Source organism: Anomaloglossus baeobatrachus, chromosome 5, assembly GCF_048569485.1.
Source record: "Anomaloglossus baeobatrachus isolate aAnoBae1 chromosome 5, aAnoBae1.hap1, whole genome shotgun sequence".
Taxonomy (NCBI): domain Eukaryota; kingdom Metazoa; phylum Chordata; class Amphibia; order Anura; family Aromobatidae; genus Anomaloglossus; species Anomaloglossus baeobatrachus.
Window position 1 is genome coordinate 499,911,669 of NC_134357.1, and position 26,051 is coordinate 499,937,719.

General features: G+C 44.4%; 1 protein-coding gene and 1 long non-coding RNA gene across 2 annotated transcripts in view; both read right to left on the reverse strand.

The window, feature by feature from the left end:
* LOC142312826 (uncharacterized) overlaps positions 1-26,051 on the reverse strand; it is a 240,548-nt gene that overhangs the window by 52,272 nt on the left and 162,225 nt on the right. Inside the window, 4 exon segments of the mRNA XM_075351811.1 lie at positions 3,643-3,733; positions 12,130-12,227; positions 12,311-12,434; positions 12,518-12,691. Coding sequence (XP_075207926.1) covers positions 3,643-3,733; positions 12,130-12,227; positions 12,311-12,434; positions 12,518-12,691 — 487 coding nt within the window.
* On the reverse strand, positions 12,957-23,638 carry LOC142311926 (uncharacterized). Its single transcript, XR_012754314.1, has 3 exons — positions 23,588-23,638; positions 15,615-15,698; positions 12,957-12,971 (listed from the first exon to the last, which is right to left on the reverse strand). It is a non-coding gene; the product is annotated as an uncharacterized LOC142311926 (long non-coding RNA).

Below are 26,051 nucleotides of genomic sequence, written 5' to 3' on the forward strand. Positions count from 1 at the left end.
CTATGTTTTTTTTACTAAGGGCTTAAAAACTAAGTATGTACATGTCTAACCTTATTTTGGTTAATTATTGATCAGCCACAGAATATGGGTTGCTGTTTTGACTATATACATTAAAAATTTTGCTTATTTATCATGTTCTAGTGTATATGCTACTTATTTATATTTGTATACTAGCTGTAGTATCGGGATAGTAACTGTCTCTCTCCGAGTTTCTGTCTGTCTGTCTGTGTGTCTGTCTATATCAGTCTCTCTGTATCAGTCTCTGTCTGTCACTGTATCCGTCTGTCTATCTCTCTCTATCTCTGTGTCTCTCTCTCTAACTCTGTGTCTGTCTGTCTTTCCCTGTCTGTCAGTTTCTTTCCCCGTCTGTCTCGTTCCAGGTCTGTCTCTTTCTCCATCTCTCTTTCCCCGTCTGTCTCTTTCCTCGTCTGTCTCTTTTCCCGTCTCTCTCGTTCCAGGTCTGTCTCATTCAAGGTCTGTCTCATTACAGGTCTGTCTCTTTCCCCATCTGTCTCGTTCCCGGTCTGTCTCGTTCCAGGTCTGTCTTGTTGCCAGACTGTCTCGTTCCCCGTCTGTCTCGTTCCCCGTCTGTCTCGTTCCCCGTCTGTCTCTTCCCCGTCTATCTCTTTCCCTGTCTGTCTCTTTCGCCGTCTGTCTCTTTCCCCGTCTGTCTCTTTCCCCGTCTCTTTACTTATCTCTGTCTCTTTCCTTGTCTTTTTACTTGTCCCTGTCACTTTCCCTGTCTACTAGTCTCTGTCTCTTTCCCTGTCTCTTTACTTGTCTCTGTCTCTTTCGCTGTCTAGTTACTTGTCTCTTTCCTTCTCTCTGTCTCTTTCCCTGTCTCTTTACTTGTCTCTTTAGTTGTCTCGGTCTCTTTCGCTGTCTAGTTACTTGTCTCTGTCTCTTTTCCAGTCTGTCTCTTTCCCCGTCTGTCTGTCTTTCCCTGTCTCTTTACTTGTCTCTGTCTCTTTCATTGTCTGTCTCTTTCCCAGTCTGTCTCTTTCCCCCTCTGTCTCTTTCCTTGTCTCTTTCCTTGTCTTTTTACTTGTCCCTGTCACTTTCCCTGTCTGTTTACTTGTCTCTGTCTCTTTACTTGTCTCTGTCTCTTTCGCTGTCTAGTTACTTGTCTCTTTCCTTGTCTCTGTTTCTTTCCCTATCTCATTACTTGTCTCTGTCTCTTTCCTTGTCTCTTTAGTTGTCTCTGTCTCTTTCGCTGTCTAGTTACTTGTCTCTGTCTCTTTCCTTGTCTCTTTACTTGTCTCTGTCTCTTTCCTTGTCTCTGTCTCTTTTCCAGTCTGTCTCTTTCCCCGTCTGTCTCTGTCTTTCCCTGTCTCTTTACTTGTCTCTGTCTCTTTCCCTGTCTCTTTCATTGTCTATCTCTTTCCCTGTCTGTCTCTTTCCCTGTCTGTCTCTTTCCCTGTCTGTCTCTGTGTGTCTGTCTCTTTCTCTCTATCCGTCTCCCCACCGACTTCTTATTACCTCACACATAATCTTCTTATACTAACAAATTATTTTTTTCCTATAGCAACCAATCACAGCTCCTATTAATAACCTAATAGCTTGCAGCTCCATTGACTTTAATGGAGGTAGGTTTTTTTGAAGAGTAACTGTAAATTTTCTCGTCCAAACATAGTCTATGACGTTCCCTGAGTCACATGAGGTGTCTGTGCAAAATTTCGTGATTGTAAATGTGACGGTGCGGATTCCTTTAGTGGACTTACATACACACACACAAACACACACACACACTCAGCTTTATATATTAGATTTTCAAAACTGTTGGAATATTGTTTTCATAATTTGATTGGTGATCAGCTTTTACCATATTGGAAAGATTCATACATTTGCAAATTACCTTATATCTCCAACACAATCCTGAGTGCAGCTCTATCTGCCTAGTTCATGCTCTTTTACAACAAGCTCTGAATTGCAGATCTACCAAGAATCCATAGTCAAACACTCTCCATGTGAGCTTCTCTGTTCCCCTCCGATGCACATGTATATAAACAGCATCTGAGTACAGATTCTTGCAGTTCCTGAACAAGCATGGACTATGCATTTATATTAGCACTATCAGCATGGTCTTGGAGATAGAAGGAAGAAAAATAAGGAAATGAAGTATATCACAAAGATCATAACTTTGCCAAGGCATATCAATAATTAAAATAAAAAGTTAGTTATTCTTTGAGCCATACACATTGGGGTTACTTTCTCCGTCCTATGTGTAAGAATTCAGAATGAGTTATAAGACAAATCAATAAGTGAGCATGTCTGACGACTCAGATCTGTAGCCCTTATCTCTGTTGTCCCAAACGATCTTCTAAACTCATTCATGACCGAATCCAGGTTGAACCTCTCTCCTCTAGAGGTTGATATTCCAGATGCTGTTGTTGTGGCAAAAAGTACAATGAAAAGATTAACTCTGTTAACCCTCTGGAGAAAGATGACTGAGAGCCAGATGCATGAGTCTTTCCTTTACAATAGGAGAGATTGCCTACCAAAAATATTATGTTGAAGGTTGCGTCCTCTGCATTCGTCCCAAGTATAAAGGGCTTTATAATATTATAGAAGGCAAAATACAACTGCTTTTCATTCTAAATTAATTCTGAAATCTGGTTCTAAGGGTCTTGTTTTACAGGTGGACTTTTGGTGCATGAACACAGTAATCAAAAAAATGTTAACTCAAAGAATCGGACTTTTCAAACTAAAAATTGACCTTCTTCTCTGCCTCATTTTTCCAACCAGTGACTCCAGTCCACGTCTGTAATATCCCTTCCTTGAAAGAACTTAATTCAAGAGAATCATGAACAGCAGATGCTATCCAGGAGACATTTCTCCAAGTTGGCTAATATACAAGTGTGTATAAGACATTGAAACTTACTTCTTAACATTTCTGATAATCTACAGTAGTTCCAGAAGTTAAGAACTTTTTTGGGCATGCTCTATTTGTGCACAAAACAAGAGTTCTCACCAAAACCTGCCAGGCTAATGCTACCCTGCTACACTTGATGGACTTTGAAACAGATAAAGCCAACATTTCAGATTGTAGATATTTGGAGGACAGTAGAATAATTCTTGAAGATGGGTCATTTTTTTCTTCTCTCAGTTATTCCTTCACTTGCCTGTCTGTCCATGAATTACCATTGCGTATTGTCTCGGACAGTGACGTACAGCTTGCATCTAAATTTTGAAACGTGATTTGGTCAGAATTCTCTCAGGTCTGTCAACTTCAGTTCAAAGGCCAAAGTGAATGAGTCGATCATATTTCAGAGAACTAATTTTTGACATTTAGCACCGGACATTATACCACCGTACACCATAATGTTGCTCATGTTACTGTGAGCAGTCTGTGGGATGTAAACATGCTCATACTTTAAACACTGAATAAATCAAGATGTTTTTAGAAAAGGTTTCTCCATTTTTTCATCATTAGCATATCATTATTATGCCTATTTAACCTGTGATTTCCATAATTCCATGACTTTTCATTCTTGAAGTTGCAATTTTAATGAGGGGTGTTAAATTAGTGTGTTTTTTATTTATGCATCAAACCTTTCTGCCAGTACAACTTTACATAAAAAAACTCTGAAGAAACTCTAAAAATTCAACACAAACCTGTTGAATATATTGGTCACTACTCACCTGTGCGATTATCTGTAGGAATCTCTTCTTTACACCACTCATCACCACTCACATATGTGCCTGTACTATTAATATAGGTCAGATCTTCCACCTGAAACAAATATTGTAAAAGTCAAAGACAAATGCAGAAATCATGTGAAATGATTTCAGAAAATTCATAAATTAAGATGGCAACAAAAAAATGACAGCAGTAGTTATCACTAGTGATGGGTAGACCCTGACTGTAAAAGTCCAGATCAGAACTGGTTGAAAAGTACACGAGCACCGACCCCAGACCGGAGATTCTCAGAGAACTCAAGGTAACGATCCGGATCCGGCAACTCGGGTAATTAATAATTATAGTTAATAAAAATAAAGAAAAAAGAAAGAAAAAAAAGGGGGAATGCAGACACGTTATACTTAGAGTCTCTTGCACGGTTGTACACAGCTTCCGCTCACACTACTTCTGGGGCAGCTCATTATCCTTCATGCATATGCACTGTGTCCCCCACCCACCAACAGTCCCCGCACCTCTGATTGGTTGCAGTCAGACAGCGACTCCACTCTGTGTGAAAGCGTGTCTAACTGTTCCCAATCACAGGCGGTGTGTGTGTGTCTCTATTGGTGTAAAAAACAAATAAGTAAAATAATTGGTGTAGCATCCCCCCATATAATGACACCCAGCACACATAAAGCATTTGACATCGTATCAGTGTGGTCTAAATTTGGTGATGAAATCTGGTGCAGACATTTCAGCACCAAATTTGCACCTCCTGGCAGAAAACCGCATCGAAGCAGCGTCCAAACCGTTTATGTGCATTCTTTTGCCAAGACATGCTGATTTTGTGCTGAAAATTTCACACCATATTCCTGCACCCAATTTACACCTCCTGACAAAAAATATTGTATCAAAACCAAATGCGATTTTTTTTTTTTTGCCATAAGGTGTAGATTGGGAGAAGGAACATGGTGTAAAAATTTCAGCACCAAATCTGCATCTCTTGGCAAAAAACCCCCACGGTTTTCTGTTAGGAGATGGAGGTCTGTGAATGAGGTTACCTGAAGTCAGAATACCTGCAGTCACATGTGGAGTACCATGGAAGCCTCCAGCTGTGATCGCAAATAAACTGAGTGATATCAACACTCATCGCTGCAACTCAGTCTCTACCTGAAGCCCACAGCAGGCGGCTATGTTCTATGCCCACACACTATGACTTCAGTAATATTGCAGAGCTGCAATCATCGTGGCACCTCTTGTGGATTATGTCGGACTTGGGTGTTTTGGGTCATAATAAAGGGATGAAAGAAGGTGTTTTTTGTATTTTATTTAAAATACAGGATTTTTTCGGTTTTTGTGTTTATTTCTTTTCACTTACAGATAGTAATGGGGGGTTGCATAGACCCTCCCCATTAATAATCTAGGGCTTAGTGGCAACTGTGAGCTGTCATTAACACCTTATTACCCCGACTGCCACTGCACCAGGGCAATTGGAATGAGTCGGGTAAAGTTCCGGGACTGTCGCATCTAATGGATGCAACAATCCTGGGCAGCTGCTGGCTGCTATTTTTAGGTTGGGGGGCCCAATAACCATGGGTCACCCCAGCCTGAAAAGATCAGCCAACGGCTGTCGGCTTTATCATGGCTGGGTATCAAAATTGAGGAGGACCGCATGCCGTTTTTTTAATTTATTTAAATAATTTTTTAAAAAGCTGTATGTGGTCCCTCTTATTTTGATATTAAGCCAAGATTAAAACACGGCTGGGTGCTGCAGCTTGTAGCCATATGCTTTATCTGTGCTGGGTATTATAATATGGGGGCCAATTTTTTTATTTATTTATTTTTACACCAATAGAGACACACACAGCACCTCTGATTGAAAGAAGTCAGACATGCTGCCACACAGGGTTGGGGCGCGTCTGACTGCAACCAAGCAGAGACGCTGGGACTGTTGATGAGCGGGGAGATCAGTGCATATGCATGAAGGATGATGAGAGGCCCCGGAAGTAGCGTTAAAGTCACGTGGGAGACTCGGTAAGTATACGAGGGGCTGCTTAAAAGTCTTTGGCTTTATCCAGAAAGAAACGAAATATGATGATGAAATTTTACATTTATTCCACATACTCTCCAATGATGTCAACACACTTTTTATATTGGTATTCCAAGTTCTGTAAGCTTAGCAAAAGAAGGATTTCGGTTGTGCCTCAAACCAGGCATCCTTAGCAGCCATGGCATCAGAAATGTGTGAAATTTGGTATCCTTGAGGTGTTTCTTCAGGTTTGAAAACAGATGATAGTTGGAGGGAGCTTACAATGTTTCAAGGCAGCTAAAAAAAGATGCAAAATTCATTAAGAGGCACATGCCTCTTGAAGAATTTGGCACATTGTACTCTAGCGCACCATGACACAAAGATGGGAGTACAAAACAGTCTTGATTAATCAGCTTCGCAATATCAATAACCAATTTTATTATGACCATATCTACAAGTAGAAAACATGCACTGAATAGCCACATTATTAGCAACACCCATCTAGTTTGATCTCTTTTGGCCTTCAAAATCGCAGCAATTCACATTGTCAGAGAGGAGACAAGATGTTGAAATTGTTTTGTGAGCAATTTCTGAACAGCCCATTCTTCCTGTTTTTCCTCATATTAGAGATGCTCTATAGCAGTTATGGCGAACCTTTCACAGGCCGAGTGCCCAAACTGTAGCCCTAAACCCATTTTTTTTCCCGAAGTGCCAACCAATCCTATTATGTAAATAATTGATTTTAACCTTACCTTTGCTGTCTTCTCTTCTCTCCAGCAGGGGGCATCACACTCATGCATGCTTACCACACATTGAAGCTGAGCCCCTGCCCTTTCCAGACACAGCAGTTGGATTGATCTTTCTGGAAACAATTGCAGCATATTAGACAGAGATTTTAGCATAGAATGCAATCAGATGTCACCCTGTAATCCACATCTACATCTACATTTCAAAGTCTGAACATCTTGAAATCCCATAAAGATGTATGAGTTGCTCCCCTCCCCTTTCATTGTGTAGTTCTGTTCCCCTTCCTGGCCACTTCCTGGTAAACATGTCCCCCATCCTGATATATATTTCCTACATTCTGGTATATTTGTCTCCATCATGGCCCCATCCTGGTAAATGTACCCCATCCCAGCATATTCCCCTTCCTGGTAAATGTACCCCTTTCCTGGTAAATGTACCTCATCCTGGTAAATGTAAGCCATCATTGTAAATGTATCCCATCCTGGCATGTTCCCCCATGCTGTTAAATGACCCCATCCTGGTAAATGGACCTCATCCAGGCATGTTCCCTTATCCTGGTATATGTCCCCTTTCCTGGTAAACGTACCCCATCCTGGTAAATGTACCCCAGCCTGATAAATGTCACCCTTCCTGCTAAATGTTCCCCATCCTGGCATTTTTCCTCATCCTGGCATGTTTATGTACCCCCATCCTGGCATGTTTCCCCCCATCCTTTCATGTTTCCCCCCATCCTTTCATGTTTCCCCCCATTCTGGTAAATGTATCCCCCCATCCTGGTAAATGTATCCCCCATCCTGGTAAATGTAACCCTTCCTGGCATGTTCCCCTTCCTGCTAAATGTATCCCATCCTGGCATGTTTCCCCCATCCTTGCATGTTTCCCCCATCCTTACAGTCATGTTTCCCCCATCCTTGCAGTCATGTTTACCTCCTTCCTTGCAGCCATGTTTCCCCCATCCTTGCATGTTTCCCCCATCCTTGCAGCCATGTTTCCCCCATCTTTGCATGTTTCTCTCTCTCTTTGCATGTTTTCCCCATCTTTGCACGTTTCTCTCCATCTTTGCACGTTTCCCCCATTCTTGCAGCCATGTTTGCCCCGTGCTCTCCATGTTTTCCCCGTGCTCTGTTTGATTGCCCTGTGCTCTGTTTGTTTGCCCCGTGCTCTTTCCCCCCCCCTTGCTCTGTTTGTATGCCCCGTGCTCTGTTTGCCCTGTGCTCTGTATGCCCCGTGCTCTGTTTGCCCCGTGCTCTGTTTGCCCCGTGCACTGTTTGCTCCGTGCTGGCACTGTCCACCCACACCTTGGCACAGCCGCACACAGCTTAAAAAAAAAAACAAAAAAAAACAACTCACCTTCTAGCACCCACTCCACTGCGCGGCCACAAGACGCCGGTGCGCCTACTGACGCTCCTCCGTCTCCTAGGCAACAGGCCTGCAGCCCAGGAGAGGAGGAGTGTCAGAGGGAGGAGAAATGTCTCCTCTGCTAAACACCACTTTGAACCGCCGGCTCGATCACACCGGCACTTCAAAGTAGCTGAATGTGGCGACAGCATGCATGCCAACACAAAGGGCTCTGCGTGCCCAGTTCGCCATCACTGCTCTATAGCTATTATGATCCCAGGACTATGTGTTACGTATCTTCCTCGAGTCGTCAGGGCTTCATCACCTTCCCCTAAGGCCACTTCCCTCTACTGTGCTCCACACCAGATTTTACAAGCGTATCAGAATATGTTCATCTTCCAGGGACTACAAAAGGCCCACCAAGACACACACCTTGGTATTAAGACTTAGTTCTGTTTTTTTGACTGCTCCATACCTGCTGACTTGTGTCCTTTCTGCCTATGGTCTCTAGATCTTCAAGCCCATGCTCCATACCTGCTTTACTGAGTCCTACGGTATCTGCCTGCAGCCTCCAGTTCTTTTAGTCCCCGCTCCATACATGCCTTCCTGCTGGACCTGTGCTGAGAGGATCCACCTCACAAGGTGAGCTCATAACAAATTACCAAGACCATGAATCATAAAGGTACAGTAGCAATGACATAATTGCAATGGGATATGGACAATCTGGAAAAACCACAAAAAACTACATCAAAAAAACACCAAAAAGGAGCCAAGACAAATGATATGTGCACACACAGAATGTGGTGAGCCTTCCTCATAAAGATGGCTGCAGCCGAGGCGCAAGATGCTGATGTCACAGCCACTCAACCTCCACATTAGGGGGGAGGGGCGGCTGCTTAGCATAAGACATGCACACTAATAAGGCTTGCACTGGGAGCCCATCATATAATGAGTGAAATGCACAGTGTCTGAACTGTGACCTATAAATGACGCCAGAAACCCAGGTCAGGCGGGCAAAACAGCACTATATAAGTGCATCTCGCACGGATACACGAGACGCACAGTGTCTGAATAATGGCCTATAAATGACGCACAACACCAGGTCCAGGCGGGTCAGTTAGCACTATGAGTACATAACACATGACAGGCTCACCATTTAACCACCTGAATTCAAAAGGTCCACACACATCCTGCAAAAATGGATAAAATGTGCCATACCTCAAATAGTGAGATATTAGTTTATATTTTGGCCCAAAATATGTAAGCTCGCAATCCGTTCGTCAAGGATTCTCACACTTGCGAGTCCCTACACTGAATTAGTTAGAAAAACCACAAAAAACTACATCAAAAAAACACCAAAAAGGAGCCAAGACAAATGATATGTGCACACACAGAATGTGGTGAGCCTTCCTCATAAAGATGGCTGCAGCCGAGGCGCAAGATGCTGATGTCACAGCCACTCAACCTCCACATTAGGGGGGAGGGGCGACTGCTTAGCATAAGACATGCACACTAATAAGGCTTGCACTGGGAGCCCATCATATAATGAGTGAAATGCACAGTGTCTGAACTGTGACCTATAAATGACGCCAGAAACCCAGGTCAGGCGGGCAAAACAGCACTATATAAGTGTCCGCCTGACCTGGGTTTCTGCTCCCAGTGCAAGCCTTATTAGTGTGCATGTCTTATGCTAAGCAGCCGCCCCTCCCCCCTAATGTGGAGGTTGAGTGGCTGTGACATCAGCATCTTGCGCCTCGGCTGCAGCCATCTTTATGAGGAAGGCTCACCACATTCTGTGTGTGCACATATCATTTGTCTTGGCTCCTTTTTGGTGTTTTTTTGATATGGACAATCTGCCATGACTGAAAATGCAACGTGCTGCAAACGGGAGCTTGTCTAGGCTATGTAGCGATCTTACAGCTCACATGGACGCACTATCCCAGATTCCTGCGCCTCTCCACCAGCTCCTTAACACCTGCAGCACACTAATGCTCACCTGCTTGGGAAACATCTTCACATTTGCCCATTTATGCACGTTGTCATAGACATATTAAGGCCTACCATATCTTTGTGATCCATTACACTCTACACTTTGAGTTTTAATCCCAGCATTTTTTCTGACTGGTCCAAAGCTGCCTACATTTTCCCTTTATTGTCTCGCGATGCCTTGGCTTTGGCTGCACTATTGTGGGAGCGAGATTAATCTATGATGCATTCTCTACCATCTTTCCTGTCTGCCATCCGTGAAGTGTTTGATGAATTGGGTCATGGCCAATTAACTGCTGATTTCATACAGCAGCTCAGACAAGGGACTAGCTCTGTGGGTCATTATACCATTCAGTTCCGCACACTGCTGAATAAACCTGGAACAAAGACGCTCCCCTGGCTGTATTTTACACCGGCTTATCTAGTCTGATCAAAGATGAACTTGCTGGTGGAGATTTACATCCCTTGATGGATGACTTGAATTCCCTTGCCACCTGAGTGGACTTGCATTTTAAAGAGCAGAGGAAAGATGCTGGGCATCTAAAAAGGACATGGATGCTCCCATCCTGCTCAAGAAAATTCAAACAAAGTGTTTTGCTTCATCTATTAAAGACTTATCTGGAAGGGGCCCTAAAAGAAAGTAAAAGAAAGGGGGAACTGTACGCACCTGTGTCAGCTTGGCAGGGCTTAATCGCCTTCCCTTTTTATTATGGCCAGCCTAAGGCACACTAGTGCAATACTTATGCTGCCTAATCGGCATCTTGATATGCCGCACCTGTGAGGTGGATGGATTATTGCCGCAAAGGAGAAGCGCTCACTAACACAGATTTAGACAAATTTGTGAACAATATTTGAGAGAAAAAGCCTTTTGTGCACATAGAAAAAGTCACACATCTTTGAGTTGTGTTGTATTTATATTTTTGTTCAGTGTAGAAAGGAAAAAAGGTAATTTAATGGTGGACAGTCGACCAGAGCCTGAGCTGTCTTGGAGCTGATAATAAACCAGCAAATGTAAAGCTCACTGGGCTTGGTGTGGAACAAAACCCCAAGGAGCATAAGTGTTTGTTGTGTGGAAACTGTATGTCCTGAGTAAAAGCAGCTACAGCATTGCAAACTCGTGCTGGAACCATGGAGAAGCTGATTAAGCAGCTAATATGCTGTTGCACCAGTAGCAAATACAGCAGATGCAGTAACATGAACAGCAAAAGATGTCTCTCCTGGCAGAAACTGTCTGGGCAAGGTAGACGACACTTTCCACCAGCCAAAATTAGACTACCCGCATTAAGCGAACAGTGCGGGGGGCCTCGCAGAAAATTACTCTGGAGGACAACGTCGAGACTTTCCTGACTGTCTTTGTGAGAGTGGCAAAAAGGGAGAAACTGCACCCAGAGAAATGGGCAGAAGTCCTAGCTCTGTACCTTACAGGGGAACCACAGAAAGCATACTACGACCATGCCCTTCAGAATGTCATGGAACATGTCAAGCTAAAGGCGAAGATTTTGGCTCGTCTGAGTGTAACTCTGGCAGAGAAGGCACAACGTGTACACCACGGGGCTATCATAGGGACAAGCCTCCCCAGTCCCAGATATTTGACCACCTGTATGTGGTCTAAAAATGTCTGAAGCTAAAGACTTGTTCCCCAGCTTAGATGGTGGAGAGACGGTGGTAAGAGTGGTGGCTGACCAATTTATCCACTCACTACCTAAATCTGTACAAAGCTGGGTTTACCAGGGAAATCCAAAGAATGCAGATGACCTGGTGTGCCTCGTGGAAAGATACTCAGCTGTGGAAAATTCCCTGAGCCATCAACGGAGCCTGATGTCACCTGTCTGCAACACCTACAAGAAGGAGCCCAATACCACCTCTGAGGGGCCCACAAAGAACGAGGAGGTGTCAGAGCCTTGATGCTGGAGAAAGGCTACTTGTTTTCCGTTCTGCTGGAAGTTAGTGTATTTCAATAAACCTCCTTGTTTGACCAAGGAACTACGGTACATGCCTGTGTGAATTCTACCAACTGCGTAAAAGCTAGTGAATTCCCACCCTCGATTACAACATCTCAACTCTTGATACTAATGTAGGTAAAAACCCACAAGATCGGCAGTTTTTGAAATACCAGCCCTGGCTAATCTAGCATTTATGACCCTATCTTGTTCAAAGTTTCTCAGATTGCTTTATTTTCTACTGTAATGTGGACTCACACCATCAACTAATCCATGGAGAACGAATCAAGTGATTAATGTTGTATAGATCTAATTCTATACAACTAAACTCCAACCTGAAAAATACAGGTGTCTGTAATAAATTGGCCATTCAGTGTATAATACTGGTGGATAAAGCAAGACTGAACACAAGACCTTCACAGCCGTCTACAGATCATAGAGAGGTATCATGACACCTTTTCTCCATCTACCTGATGATCCCGAGAAACATTAGGATCTTCCTGTTTACGGTCCTGTCGGAGAAAAGGAAGGGGACATCTCTCTGGTGTTGTCCTCTCACTGGATAGAACTGAAGGAAACACATACAGGGACTGAATTAATTATTTACATACAGATAATTATAGGCCGTGTGTATTTAGTCTTGTCTATTACCTGGTGATGTGAGGGGCTGGGGATCCTCCATCATGACGTCCTTGTACAGATATTTGTGTCCTTCTAAATACTCCCACTCCTCCATGGAGAAATAGACGGTGATGTCCTGACACCTTATAGGAACCTGACACATACAATGATAGCGGTCAGCCCCCGATCCCTTCATAGCGTTACTGTATAATATCCCAGCATTCCCAGCAGTGTCACCTCTCCAGTCAGCAGCTCAATCATCTTGTAGGTGAGTTCTAGGATCTTCTGGTCATTGATGTCCTCATGTATTAGGGGGTGAGGTGGAGGCCCCGTGATTGGGCTCAGGGGTCTTCCCCATCTCTCAGACACAGGGGCCTGACAGCGGTCACTAGAGGTCTTCTTCACTACTGTGTAATCCTGGTTATGGAGAGACACATTAATAAACCTCACTACAGACATTTCCAGAGTCCTCACCTCTCCAGTTCTGTTCATCTGTTATTCCCATAGATAAGAATGGTGTAATGTGACATCATCAGAATCTCTCACCTCTCCAGTAAGCCGGAAGAGGATCTCTAGGGTGAGGTGTAATATCCTCTCCGCCATCTTGTCCCTGTCCCTATCCATCCTTGATGGGTCAATGAGGAAAATTCTCTTATATAGAAGATCTGAGAGGATCTGATATTGTAGGGACCTGAATGGGGAGAAAATGACGATGTCACATCATAAATAATCCCATGTAATGATACAATTACAAAAAAACAAGCACTCAAATGGCAATGTTGATGTAAAAATAAAAAAAAAATGGCTTTGGGAAGAAGGGGAGGAAAAAAATTGTCTAAGGAGGTAATCATCATAGTATTAAAATGGCTGCCACCATGTTATCCTCAAAGAAAGCTGTCCTAAAATGTTAAAAGGACAGGTTCCACTGAGCATGTGCAAAATGAAGCTCAGATACTCTGACCTGGAGATCTACACCATGGCTCTGAAGCTATCTTGAAGTCAAACCAGCCATTCACCATCGTAAAGACAGCGTGGACAGCAGCGTCTCTTTCCTTATCTCAGCACCCCAAGGTATCTCCAGTATTAGGTCAGATAGACTTTAATGACAACAGTGTGAGCAGACTTTTCTTACCTTTTCAGAAAAAAACCTGTGGTGCCTCTTGAATGGCGGAAACATTAAAACTAGATGGTTAATCAATAAGTCATGTGTACCCAAGAATAGCATCAATGAAATATAAAAATCTTTAGTATGTTTTCCAGAGCTTAAAGGTTTAATCAGATTAGTAGCAAGGGAATTCATACAGGGGAGGGGAAACACTTTTCAGTGGGCCTAGGTAAATTTTGCTTAAAATTACGGAGACGCAAATTAATTCCAGTAGTTTTGAACACAACACTCCATTGGGCACCTCAGCCATTATCTATGCATTCCAAATAAGCAAAAGCCACATCAATTTATTTAAAGGGGTCGTTTCATCTTTTTTCTGAAGAAGCATACCGCTCCCTGCCTTCTGGCTTTCCGAGGGGCGGTGGGTTCTTCCTGGATTGACATTTCACACTGGCGACACACCATGGTATGTTAGGGGACTAAAAATATAAGTAAAAGTAATTAAAAAAAAATTATATATACAGTGCCTTACAAAAGTATTCGTCCCCCTTGAATTTTTCAACCCTTTCCCACATTTCAGGCTTCAAACATAAAGATAAAAATTTTATGGTGAAGAATCAACAACAAGTGGGACACAATTGTGAAGTTGAATGAAATTTAAATTTTTTTAAAAAATAAATAACTGAAAATTGGGGAGTGCAATATTATTCATCCCCTTTACTTTCAGTGCAGCAAAGTCACTCGAGAAGTTCATTGAGGATCTCTGAATGATCCAATGTTGTCCTAAATGACTGATGATGATAAATATACGCCATCTGTGTGTAATCAACAATCAAGTCTCCGTATAAATGCACCTGCTCTGTGATAGTCTCAGTGTTCTGTGTAAAGAACAGAGAGCATCATGAAGACAAAGGAACACAACAGGCAGGTCCGTGATACTGTTGTGGAGAAGTTTAAAGCTGGATTTGGTTACAAAAAGATTTCCAAAACTTTAAATATCCCAAGGAGCACTGTGCATGCAATCATAATGAAATGGAAGGAGAATCATACCACTGCAAATCTACCAAGACCCGGCCGTCCATCCAAACTTTCATCTCAAACAAGGAGAAGACTGATTAGAGATGCAGCCAAGAGGCCCATGATCACTCTGGATAAACTGCAGAGATCTACAGCTGAGGTGGGAGAGTCTGTCCATAGGACAACAATCAGTCGTACATTGCACAAATCTGGCCTTTATGGAAACGTGGCAAGGAGAAAGCCATTTAAAGATATCCATAAAAAGTGTTGTTTAAATTTTGCCACAAGCCACATGGGAGACACACCAAACATGCGGAAGATGGTGCTCTGGTCAGATGAAACTAAAATCGAACTATTTGGGCACAATGCCAAACGATATGTTTGGCGTAAAAGCAACACAGCTCATCACCCTGAACACGCCATCCCCACTGTCAAACATGGTGGTGGCAGCATCATGGTTTGGGCCTGCTTTTCTTCAGCAGGCACAGGGAAGATGGTTAAAATTGATGGGAAGATGGATGGAACCAAATACAGGACAATTCTTGAAGAAAACCTGTTGGAGTCTGCAAAAGACCTGAGACTGGGACGGAGATTTGTCTTCCAACAAGACAATGCTGCAAAACATAAAGCAAAATCTACAATGGAATGGTTCACAAATAAACATATCCAGGTGTTAGAATGGCCAAGTCACAGTCCAGACCTGAATCCAATCGAGAATCTGTGGAAAGAGCTGAAAACTGCTGTTCACAAACGCTCTCCATCCAACCTCACTCAGCTCCAGCTATTTGCAAAGGAAGAATGGGCAAGAATTTCAGTCTCTCGATGTGCAAAACTGATAGAGACATACCCCAAGCGACTGCAGCTGTAATCGCAGCAAAAGGTGGCACTACAAAGTATTAACTTAAAGGGGACGAATAATATTGCACGCCCCAATTTTCAGTTATTTATTTTTTAAAAAAGTTTAAAATAAGCAATAAATTTCGTTCAACTTCACAATTGTGTCCCACTTGTTGTTGATTCTTCACCATAACATTACAATTTTTATCACTATGTTTGAAGCATGATGTGTGGGAAAAGGTTGAAAAATTCAAGGGGGCTGAATACTTTCGCAAGGCACTGTATATATATATATATATATATATATATATATATATCCATAAAGATAAATGAAAGTCGGCTCAAGTTTGTCCGTCACCTGGGTCCACAGCTTACCTGATTACTTCAGCCCTGCACAGATCAGGATTGGGAGTCCATCCATCTTAAGACTTTGTGAAAAATATGTTGATCCAGCGATGACTAGATGGAAGCAAGATGCTGGTATAAAATTCCAAAATTTTTATTGCCAAATTATATTAAAAATATATTGACCCAGAAGGTACAGGAACAGAAAGTGACAGCAGGAAAAAACGCAGATGGTACTACGCGTTTCGGTGGTACCACCCGCCTTCTTCACGGTACTAACCTAGTCTGCTATTTGTATATGGGGCCATATATATAGCACCCCCACTTAAAATAATATGCAAATAGCAAACAGTTGTTATTGATTAAAACCAATGCGAGCACAAGAAAGGGTTAAATCATCTGCTAACGTGAATTCGTGTTAGCACCATGACAATACATACTTATAATGACATGTAACAATGACAAAAATAGAGCTCATATCTCATAATGGATAAAAACCACAATAATTCTATGCAAATTCCTCAGCAATTGCCTTAGTATTGTAGGATAATATCCAACCGGCTATTAAATCCCAGTGGTGTACGAATGCCTAGTTCAAAGATCCATCTACTCTCTCTGGCAAGAACTTTTTTATGTAAATCTGCTCCTCGCACAAGTTTTTTCACGTGCTCAATACCCATGAAGGAGAAGCCACGTAAATCTCCACCATGCGTTTTAGAGAAGTGCCGGGAGACAATCGATGCTCCAACTAAAGGTAGATTTTTGGCATCAGATAAATGATAAGATTTTTTAAGTGCGGAGCCAATGTCTGCAGGTGCTGCGACTTTGCAAATAAATCTAAAACGTTCTTGTCTTTTCTAATAAAACACAATTTAATATTTCATACTTTATAAATTGTAATACGGAGAACGTTGTTTATTTGATCAGTTGCGATACCTGCAGGCTGCAGTATGTTGGTTGTACTATGAATCCTCTTAAAACCAGAAATCGGAAACATTTATCTGATGCCAAAAATCTACCTTTAGTTGGAGCATCGATTGTCTCCCGGCACTTCTCTAAAACGCATGGTGGAGATTTACGTGGCTTCTCCTTCATGGGTATTGAGCACGTGAAAAAACTGGTGCGAGGATGAGATTTACATAAAAAGTTCTTGCCAGAGAGAGTAGATGGATCTTTGAACTAGGCACTCGTACACCACTGGGTTTCAATAGCCAGTTGGATATTATCCTACAATACTAAGGTGGTTGCTGAGGAATTGGCCTACAATTATTGTGGTTTTTATCCATTATGAGATATGATCCCTATAGTTGTCATTGTTTCGACACACCTTCTCATTCAAAGAATTTTCTTTATTTTCATGACTCTGAAAATTGTAGATTCACATTGAAGGCATCAAAACTATGAATTAACACATGTGGAATGAAATACTTAACAAAAAAGTGTGAAACAACTGAAAATATGTCTTATATTCTAGGTTCTTCAAAGTAGCCACCTTTTGCTTTGATTACTGCTTTGCACACTCTTGGCATTCTCTTGATGAGCTTCAAGAGGTAGTCACTGGAAATGGTTTTCACTTCACAGGTGTGCCCTGTCAGGTTTAATAAGTTTGATTTCTTGCCTTATAAGTGGGGTTGGGACCATCAGTTGTGTTGTGCAGAAGTCTGGTGGATACACAGCTGATAGTGCCACTGAATAGACTGTTAGAATTTGTATTATGGCAAGAAAAAAGCAGCTAAGTAAAGAAAAACGAGTGGCCATCATTACTTTAAGAAATGAAGGTCAGTCAGTCCGAAAAATTGGGAAAACTTTGAAAGTGTCCCCAAGTGCAGTGGCAAAAACCATCAAACGCTACAAAGCAACTGGCTCACATGAGGACCGCCCCAGGAAAGGAAGACCAAGAGTCACCTCTGCTGCGGAGGATAAGTTTATCCGAGTCACCAGCCTCAGAAATCGCAGGTTAACAGCAGCTCAGATTAGAGATCAGGTCAATGCCACACAGAGTTCTAGCAGCAGACACATCTCTAGAACAACTGTTAAGAGGAGACTTTGTGCAGCAGGCCTTCATGGTAAAATAGCTGCTAGGAAACCACTGATAAGGACAGGCAACAAGCAGAAGAGACTTGTTTGGGCTAAAAAAACACAAGGAATGGACATTAGACCAGTGGAAATCTGTGCTTTGATCTGATGAGTCCAAATTTGAGATTTTTGGATCCAACCACCGTGTCTTTGTGCGACGCAGAAAAGGTAAACGGATGGACTCTACATGCCTTCTTCCCCCTGAGAAGCATGGAGGAGGAGGTGTGATGGTGTGGGGGTGCTTTGCTGGTGACACTGTTGGGGATTTATTCAAAATTGAAGGCATACTGAACCAGCATGGCTACGACAGCATCTTGCAGCGGCATGCTATTCCATCTGGTTTGCGTTTAGTTGGACCATCATTTATTATTCAACAGGACAATGACCCCAAACACACCTCCAGGCTGTGTAAGGGCTATTTGACTAAGAAGGTGAGTGATGGGGTGCTACGCCAGATGACCTGGTCTCCACAGTCACCAGACCTGAACCAATCAAGATGGTTTGGGGTGAGCTGGACCGCAGAATGAAGGAAAAAAGGCCAACAAGTGCTAAGCATCTCTGGGAACTCCTTCAAGACTGTTGGAAGACCATTTCTGGTGACTACCTCTTGAAGCTCATCAAGAGAATGCCAAGAGTGTGCAAAGCAGTAATCAAACTGTGTGTCCAAACTTTTGGTCTGTACTGTATATATATATATATATATATATATATATACAGTTAGGTCCAAAAATATTTGGACAGTGACACAATTTTCGCGAGTTGGGCTCTGCATGCCACCACATTGGATTTGAAATGAAACCTCTACAACAGAATTCAAGTGCAGATTGTAACGTTTAATTTGAAGGTTTGAACAAAAATATCTGATAGAAATTGTAGGAATTGTACACATTTCTTTACAAACACTCCACATTTTAGGAGGTCAAAAGTAATTGGACAAATAAACCAAACCCAAACAAAATATTTTTATTTTCAATATTTTGTTGCGAATCCTTTGGAGGCAATCACTGCCTTAAGTCTGGAACCCATGGACATCACCAAACGCTGGGTTTCCTCCTTCTTAATGCTTTGCCAGGCCTTTACAGCTGCAGCCTTCAGGTCTTGCTTGTTTGTGGGTCTTTCCGTCTTAAGTCTGGATTTGAGCAAGTGAAATGCATGCTCAATTGGGTTAAGATCTGGTGATTGACTTGGCCATTGCAGAATGTTCCACTTTTTTGCACTCATGAACTCCTGGGTAGCTTTGGATGTATGCTTGGGGTCATTGTCCATCTGTACTATGAAGCGCCGTCCGATCAACTTTGCGGCATTTGGCTGAATCTGGGCTGAAAGTATATCCCGGTACACTTCAGAATTCATCCGGCTACTCTTGTCTGCTGTTATGTCATCAATAAACACAAGTGACCCAGTGCCATTGAAAGCCATGCATGCCCATGCCATCACGTTGCCTCTACCATGTTTTACAGAGGATGTGGTGTGCCTTGGATCATGTGCCGTTCCCTTTCTTCTCCAAACTATTTTCTTCCCATCATTCTGGTACAGGTTGATCTTTGTCTCATCTGTCCATAGAATACTTTTCCAGAATTGAGCTGGCTTCATGAGGTGTTTTTCAGCAAATTTAACTCTGGCCTGTCTATTTTTGGAATTGATGAATGGTTTGCATCTAGATGTGAACCCTTTGTATTTACTTTCATGGAGTCTTCTCTTTACTGTTGACTTAGAGACAGATACACCTACTTCACTGAGAGTGTTCTGGACTTCAGTTGATGTTGTGAACGGGTTCTTCTTCACCAAAGAAAGTATCCGGCGATCATCCACCACTGTTGTCATCCGTGGACGCCCAGGCCTTTTTGAGTTCCCAAGCTCACCAGTCAATTCCTTTTTTCTCAGAATGTACCCGACTGTTGATTTTGCTACTCCAAGCATGTCTGCTATCTCTCTGATGCATTTTTTCTTTTTTTTCAGCCTCGGGATGTTCTGCTTCACCTCAATTGAGAGTTCCTTAGACCGCATGTTGTCTGGTCACAGCAACAGCTTCCAAATGCAAAACCACACACCTGTAATCAACCCCAGACCTTTTAACTACTTCATTGATTACAGGTTAACGAGGGAGACGCCTTCAGAGTTAATTGCAGCCCTTAGAGTCCCTTGTCCAATTACTTTTGGTCCCTTGAAAAAGAGGAGGCTATGCATTACAGAGCTATGATTCCTAAACCCTTTCTCCGATTTGGATGTGAAAACTCTCATATTGCAGCGGGGAGTGTGCACTTTCAGCCCATATTATATATATAATTGTATTTCTGAACATGTTTTTGTAAACAGCTAAAATAACAAAACTTGTGTCACTGTCCAAATATTTCTGGACCTAACTGTATATATATATATATATATATATATATATATATATATAAAAATAACAAAAATAAGATTTGAATCACCCCATTTTCCCTCTTAAAGAGGTTGTAGACTACTCCTACATTGATGGTCTATCCTTAGGGGTACTTTGCACACTATGACATCGCAAGCCGATGCTTGCGATGCCGAGTGTGATAGTCCCTGCCCCCGTCACAGCAGCGATATCTTGTGATTGCTGCCGTAGCGAACATTATTGCTACGGCAGCTTCACATGCACTCACCTGCCCTGCGACGTCGCTCTGGCCGGCGAACCGCCTCCTTACTAAGGGGGCGGGTCGTGCGGCGTCACAGCGACGTCACACGGCAGGCGGCCAATAGGAGCGGAGGGGCGGAGATGAGCGGGACGTAAACATCCCGCCCCCCTCCTTCCTTCCGCATAGCCGGCGTGAGCCGCGGTGACGCAGGTAGGAGATGTTCCTCGCTCCTGCGGCTTCTCACACAGCGATGTGTGCTGCCGCAGGAATGAGGAACAACATCATACCGTCGCTGCAGCTACATTGTAGAAAATGTCGTACACTACACCGATGTGTACCGTACACTTTTGCGCTCGGTAATCGTATCATAAAGGATTTACACACTACGATATCGACAGCGACGCCGGATGTGCGTCACTTTCGATTTGATCCCACCGACATCGCACCTGCGATATCGTAGTGTGCAAAGTACCCCTTAGGAAAGGTCATCAATGTCAGATCGGCTAGGGTCCTCCATACCGCACCCCGGTCAGTCAGCTGTTCTCCAAGCTGCCCCCTGCAGCAGGCAGCCGGAAATGCTCAGTTCCGGAGCTGCTCCACCTTCTGATAGTGGCCGGGTACTGCACATCCGCTCCTACTGATCTAAATAGGAGGCGGATGTGCAGGACCCAGTTGCAGCCACTATCAGAAGACGGAGCAGCTACAGAACTGAGCATTTTTGGCTGCCTGCTGCCGCCGCCAAGAGCAGCTGATTGGTGGGGGGTGTGGTATCATATGGATGGGCCATCAATGTAAAAGTAGCGGAAAACCTCTTTAAAAATACTGTAAGAAGTTATCAAAACGTCTATCAAATGCTATGCTAAGAGATATCAAAATGGAATCAATGTAAATGTCAGCTTGTCAAGTAAAAAAACAAAACAAACATTCATTCCACTCAATTGACGAAAAATGGTAAGGAAAAAAAAAATAATTTTGTTATTTATTTACTTTTATAAACATCTGAATATTTTTTTGGACCACTTAAAAGAGTTATTCCCATCTCCAAGATCCTATCCCGGAATGTAGTAGGTATAATAATAACATTAGCAAATGCCTCCAATTAGAAATGTAGCATAGTTCTCCCGATATAGCCATGTCTCTTTCCTCATGTGCAGGGCATTGCAGGATCTTAAAGTGAACCTGTCATCAGAAATTTAGCTATAAAGCTAAAAGTTCCCCCCTCTGCAGCTCCTGGGCTGCATTCTAGGAAGCTTTCTATAGTTCTTGTGGCCCCTTTTATACCAAAATAAACACTTTGTAAACTTGTACCTTTTCTTATGCAAATTTCTTAAATCTTCCATGGGGGCGGGCTGCCTGGGGTCCGTTGCTGTCCTTCTGCTGATTTACGCCGCCCCCGAACGCTGAATTTCAAAGCTCAGGACGCCGCCCCTGGGTGCCCGTGGTCCCGCGCATGCGCTGTTCCACTGTAGCGGTGCCGTGCACTGTGTGCACGTGTGACCGCTGGTGACGCTTTGCGCGGGCACGAGGTTATGGGCGGCACTGTGAGTGTCATCAACAAGTGCCGCCCATAACCTCGTGACCGCACTTTCCCCTATTACTCCAGCGTTATGCGCAAGCGCTCGCTGGCCAGATGACCGGACGTCACCTGCTGCTGAGCAGGATGGGAAAGAGGTGACGTCCGGTCATCTGGCCAGCGAGCGCTTGCGCATAACGCTGGAGTAATAGGGGAAAGTGCGGTCACGAGGTTATGGGCGGCACTTGTTGATGACACTCACAGCGCCGCCCATAACCTCGTGCCCGCGCAAAGCGTCACCAGCGGTCACACGTGCACACAGTGCACGGCACCGCTACAGTGGAACAGCATGCGCGGGACCACGGGCACCCAGGGGCGGCGTCCTGAGCTTTGAAATTCAGCGTTCGGGGGCGGCATAAATCGGCAGGAGGACAGCAACGGACCCCAGGCAGCCCGCCCCCATGGAAGATTTAAGAAATTTGCATAAGAAAAGGTACAAGTTTACAAAGTGTTTATTTTGGTATAAAAGGGGCCACAAGAACTATAGAAAGCTTCCTAGAATGCAGCCCAGGAGCTGCAGAGGGGGGAACTTTTAGCTTTATAGCTAAATTTCTGATGACAGGTTCCCTTTAAATATCCATGGTTATGATCACACATTAGGCCTGTTTCACACGTCAGTGATTCTGGTACGTATGTTATCATTTTTATACGTACCAGAATCATGGACATACGCAGACCCAATAAAATCAATGGGTCTGTGCACACATCAGTGATTTTTCACTGACTGTGTCTCCGTGCGGCGTACACGCGTGGTTGTGATTTCCGCATGGAAACATGTCCATTTTTTTTCTGGCATCACTGATGTCCCACGGACCACACTATGGTGTGATCCATGAAACACGTACCAGAAAAACACGGATATTGAAAATAAAAAACATTTTAAACTCGCCTTTTCCAGCGACGCTGTCTCCGGCCGCTGCTGTCTGCTGCTTCCAGCCCAGCTAATTATTCTCATGCATATGCAGTTATGCACGGAGCAGCCGACCCGGAAGTAGCTGCAGAGGGGAAACAGGAGACCGCAGTCGGGAGACTTCAGCACCACGGACAGCAGGAGCGGGGACAGGTGAGTTTATCTCCATGTGCAATCTTCTATCACAGATAGCACAAGGAGAACACACGTGTGCGGTGAATCACAGCACACGGAGTGACATATGCGTTTTTAACACGTCAGTGAAAAACATCTGTTTTTCACTGATGTGTGAAACAGGCCTTAGATAGTTGTTTGTTTTCGTAAACCATGGATACCTAAGGTCCTGCAATGCCCTGCACATGAAGTAAGAGACAAAGCTATATCGGGAGAATTATACTACATTTCTAATTGGAGGTCTTTGCTATTATTATTATTATTATTATCACACCTACTATATATTGGGATAGCATCTTGGAGATGGAAACACCCCTTTAAGAAACAAATGCAGTTTGACTTTGCCGTAATCGTACTGACCTGTAGAATCAGGTTCCCAGGTCGTTTTAACCCATTGACCCATACAATGAATGCCACAAAAAAAGGTGGAATTTTATATTTTTCTCTATTTCCCCACAGTTGGAATTGATTTTATTTAATACATTCTATGGTAAAATGAATGGAGTCATTCAAAACTACAACCTGTCCTGTCATAAAAACAAGACCACGTATGGCTGTAGAGGGAAACAAGTTGACTTTTGGAAGAACGGGCATAAAAACCGAAAGGACAAAAAACAAAAGGTAGTGAAAGTGTTAATGCCCCCTGCGCCCAGTAACAGAGACATACCTCTACCTGCAAAGCCGCTCACTGGATAAACGGTAGATGCTAGAGTGTATGGGCTACTGACAGGTGTGACGTCATTTCTGTCACGTGATAGGGGCGTGCTCAAAGTGCTAGACGGCTGTTCTGTGGTTACAGGACCTGTGATGATGTCACATGGAGAGGAGGAGTCTTGGATCACGTGATCAGCTTCTCTGTGTGCAGGACTCTGCTGTGCTGGATGAGGTGGTTTATGTGGGGTCAGGGGGGGATGTACAGTGTGGATGTAGCAGAGCCGTGTGTGTACGAGGTATACGGAGCCAAGTTTTGTGTGTGACATGTACAGAGCGGAGCCATGTGTGTACGGAGCAGAGTTGTCTGCGTACGACGTGTACGGAGCAGAGCCTTGTGTATAGAGCGGAGCTGTGTGTACGTGTACGGAGCAGAGCCGTGTGTATAGAACAGAGCCGTGTGTATAGAGCGGAGCTGTGTGTACGTGTACGGAGCAGAGCCTTGTGTATAGAGCGGAGCTGTGTGTACGTGTACGGAGCAGAGCCGTGTGTATAGAACAGAGCCGTGTGTATAGAGCGGAGCTGTGTGTACGTGTACGGAGCAGAGCCTTGTGTATAGAGCGGAGCTGTGTGTACGTGTACGGAGCAGAGCCGTGTGTATAGAACAGAGCCGTGTGTATAGAGCGGAGCTGTGTGTACGTGTACGGAGCAGAGCCGTGTGTATAGAGCGGAGCTGTGTGTACGTGTACGGAGCAGAGCCGTGTGTATAGAGCGGAGCTGTGTGTACGTGTACGGAGCAGAGCCGTGTGTATAGAGCGGAGCTGTGTGTACGGAGCAGAGCCGTGTGTAGAGAGCGGAGCTGTGTGTACGGAGCAGAGCCGTGTGTAGAGAGCGGAGCTGTGTGTACGTGTACGGAGCAGAGCTGTGTGTATAGAGCGGAGCTGTGTGTACGTGTACGGAGCAGAGCCGTGTGTAGATAGCGGAGCTGTGTGTACGTAGCAGAGCCGTGTGTAGAGAGCGGAGCTGTGTGTACATGTACGGAGCAGAGCCTTTTGTAGAGAGCGGAGCTGTGTGTACGTGTACGGAGCAGAGACGTGTGTATAGAGTGGAGCTGTGTGTACGTGTACGGAGCAGAGCCGTGTGTAGAGAGCGGAGCTGTGTGTACGTGTACGGAGCAGAGCCGTGTGTATAGAGCGGAGCTGTGTGTACGTGTACGGAGCAGAGCCGTGTGTATAGAGCAGAGCCGTGTGTATAGAGCGGAGCTGTGTGTACGTGTACGGAGCAGAGCCGTGTGTATAGAGCGGAGCTGTGTGTACGTAGCAGAGCCGTGTGTAGAGAGCGGAGCTGTGTGTACATGTACGGAGCAGAGCCTTTTGTAGAGAGCGGAGCTGTGTGTACGTGTACGGAGCAGAGCCGTGTGTAGAGAGCGGAGCTGTGTGTACGTGTACGGAGCAGAGCCGTGTGTATAGAGTGGAGCTGTGTGTACGTGTACGGAGCAGAGCCGTGTGTATAGAGCAGAGCCGTGTGTATAGAGCGGAGCTGTGTGTACGTGTAAGGAGCAGAGCCGTGTGTATAGAGCGGAGCTGTGTGTACGTGTACGGAGCAGAGCCGTGTGTATAGAGCGGAGCTGTGTGTACGGAGCAGAGCCGTGTGTAGAGAGCGGAGCTGTGTGTACGTGTATGGAGCAGAGCCGTGTGTAGAGAGCGGAGCTGTGTGTACGTAGCAGAGCCGTGTGTAGAGAGCGGAGCTGTGTGTACATGTACGGAGCAGAGCTGTGTGTATAGAGCGGAGCTGTGTGTACGTGTACGGAGCAGAGCCGTGTGTAGATAGCGGAGCTGTGTGTATGGAGCAGAGCCGTGTGTATAGAGCAGAGCTGTGTGTACGTGTACGGAGCAGAGTTGTGTGTATAGAGCGGAGCTTTATGTACGTGTACGGAGCAGAGCCGTGTGTATAGAGCAGAGCTGTGTGTACGTGTACGGAGCAGAGCCGTGTGTATAGAGCAGAGCTGTGTGTACGTGTACGGAGCAGAGCCGTGTGTATAGAGCGGAGCTGTGTGTACGTGTACGGAGCAGAGCCGTGTGTATAGAGCGGAGCTGTGTGTACGTGTACGGAGCAGAGCCGTGTGTATAGAGCGGAGCTGTGTGTACGTGTACGGAGCAGAGCCGTGTGTATAGAGCGGAGCTGTGTGTACGTGTACGGAGCAGAGCCTTGTGTATAGAGAGGAGCTGTGTGTACGTGTACGGAGCAGAGCTGTGTGTATAGAGCGGAGCTGTGTGTATGTGTACGGAGCAGAGCCGTGTGTATAGAGCGGAGCTGTGTGTACGTGTACGGAGCAGAGCCGTGTGTATAGAGCGGAGCTGTGTGTACGTGAGCGGAGCTATGTGTACGTGTACGGAGCAGAGCCTTGTGTATAGAGAGGAGCTGTGTGTACGTGTACGGAGCAGAGCTGTGTGTATAGAGCGGAGCTGTGTGTATGTGTA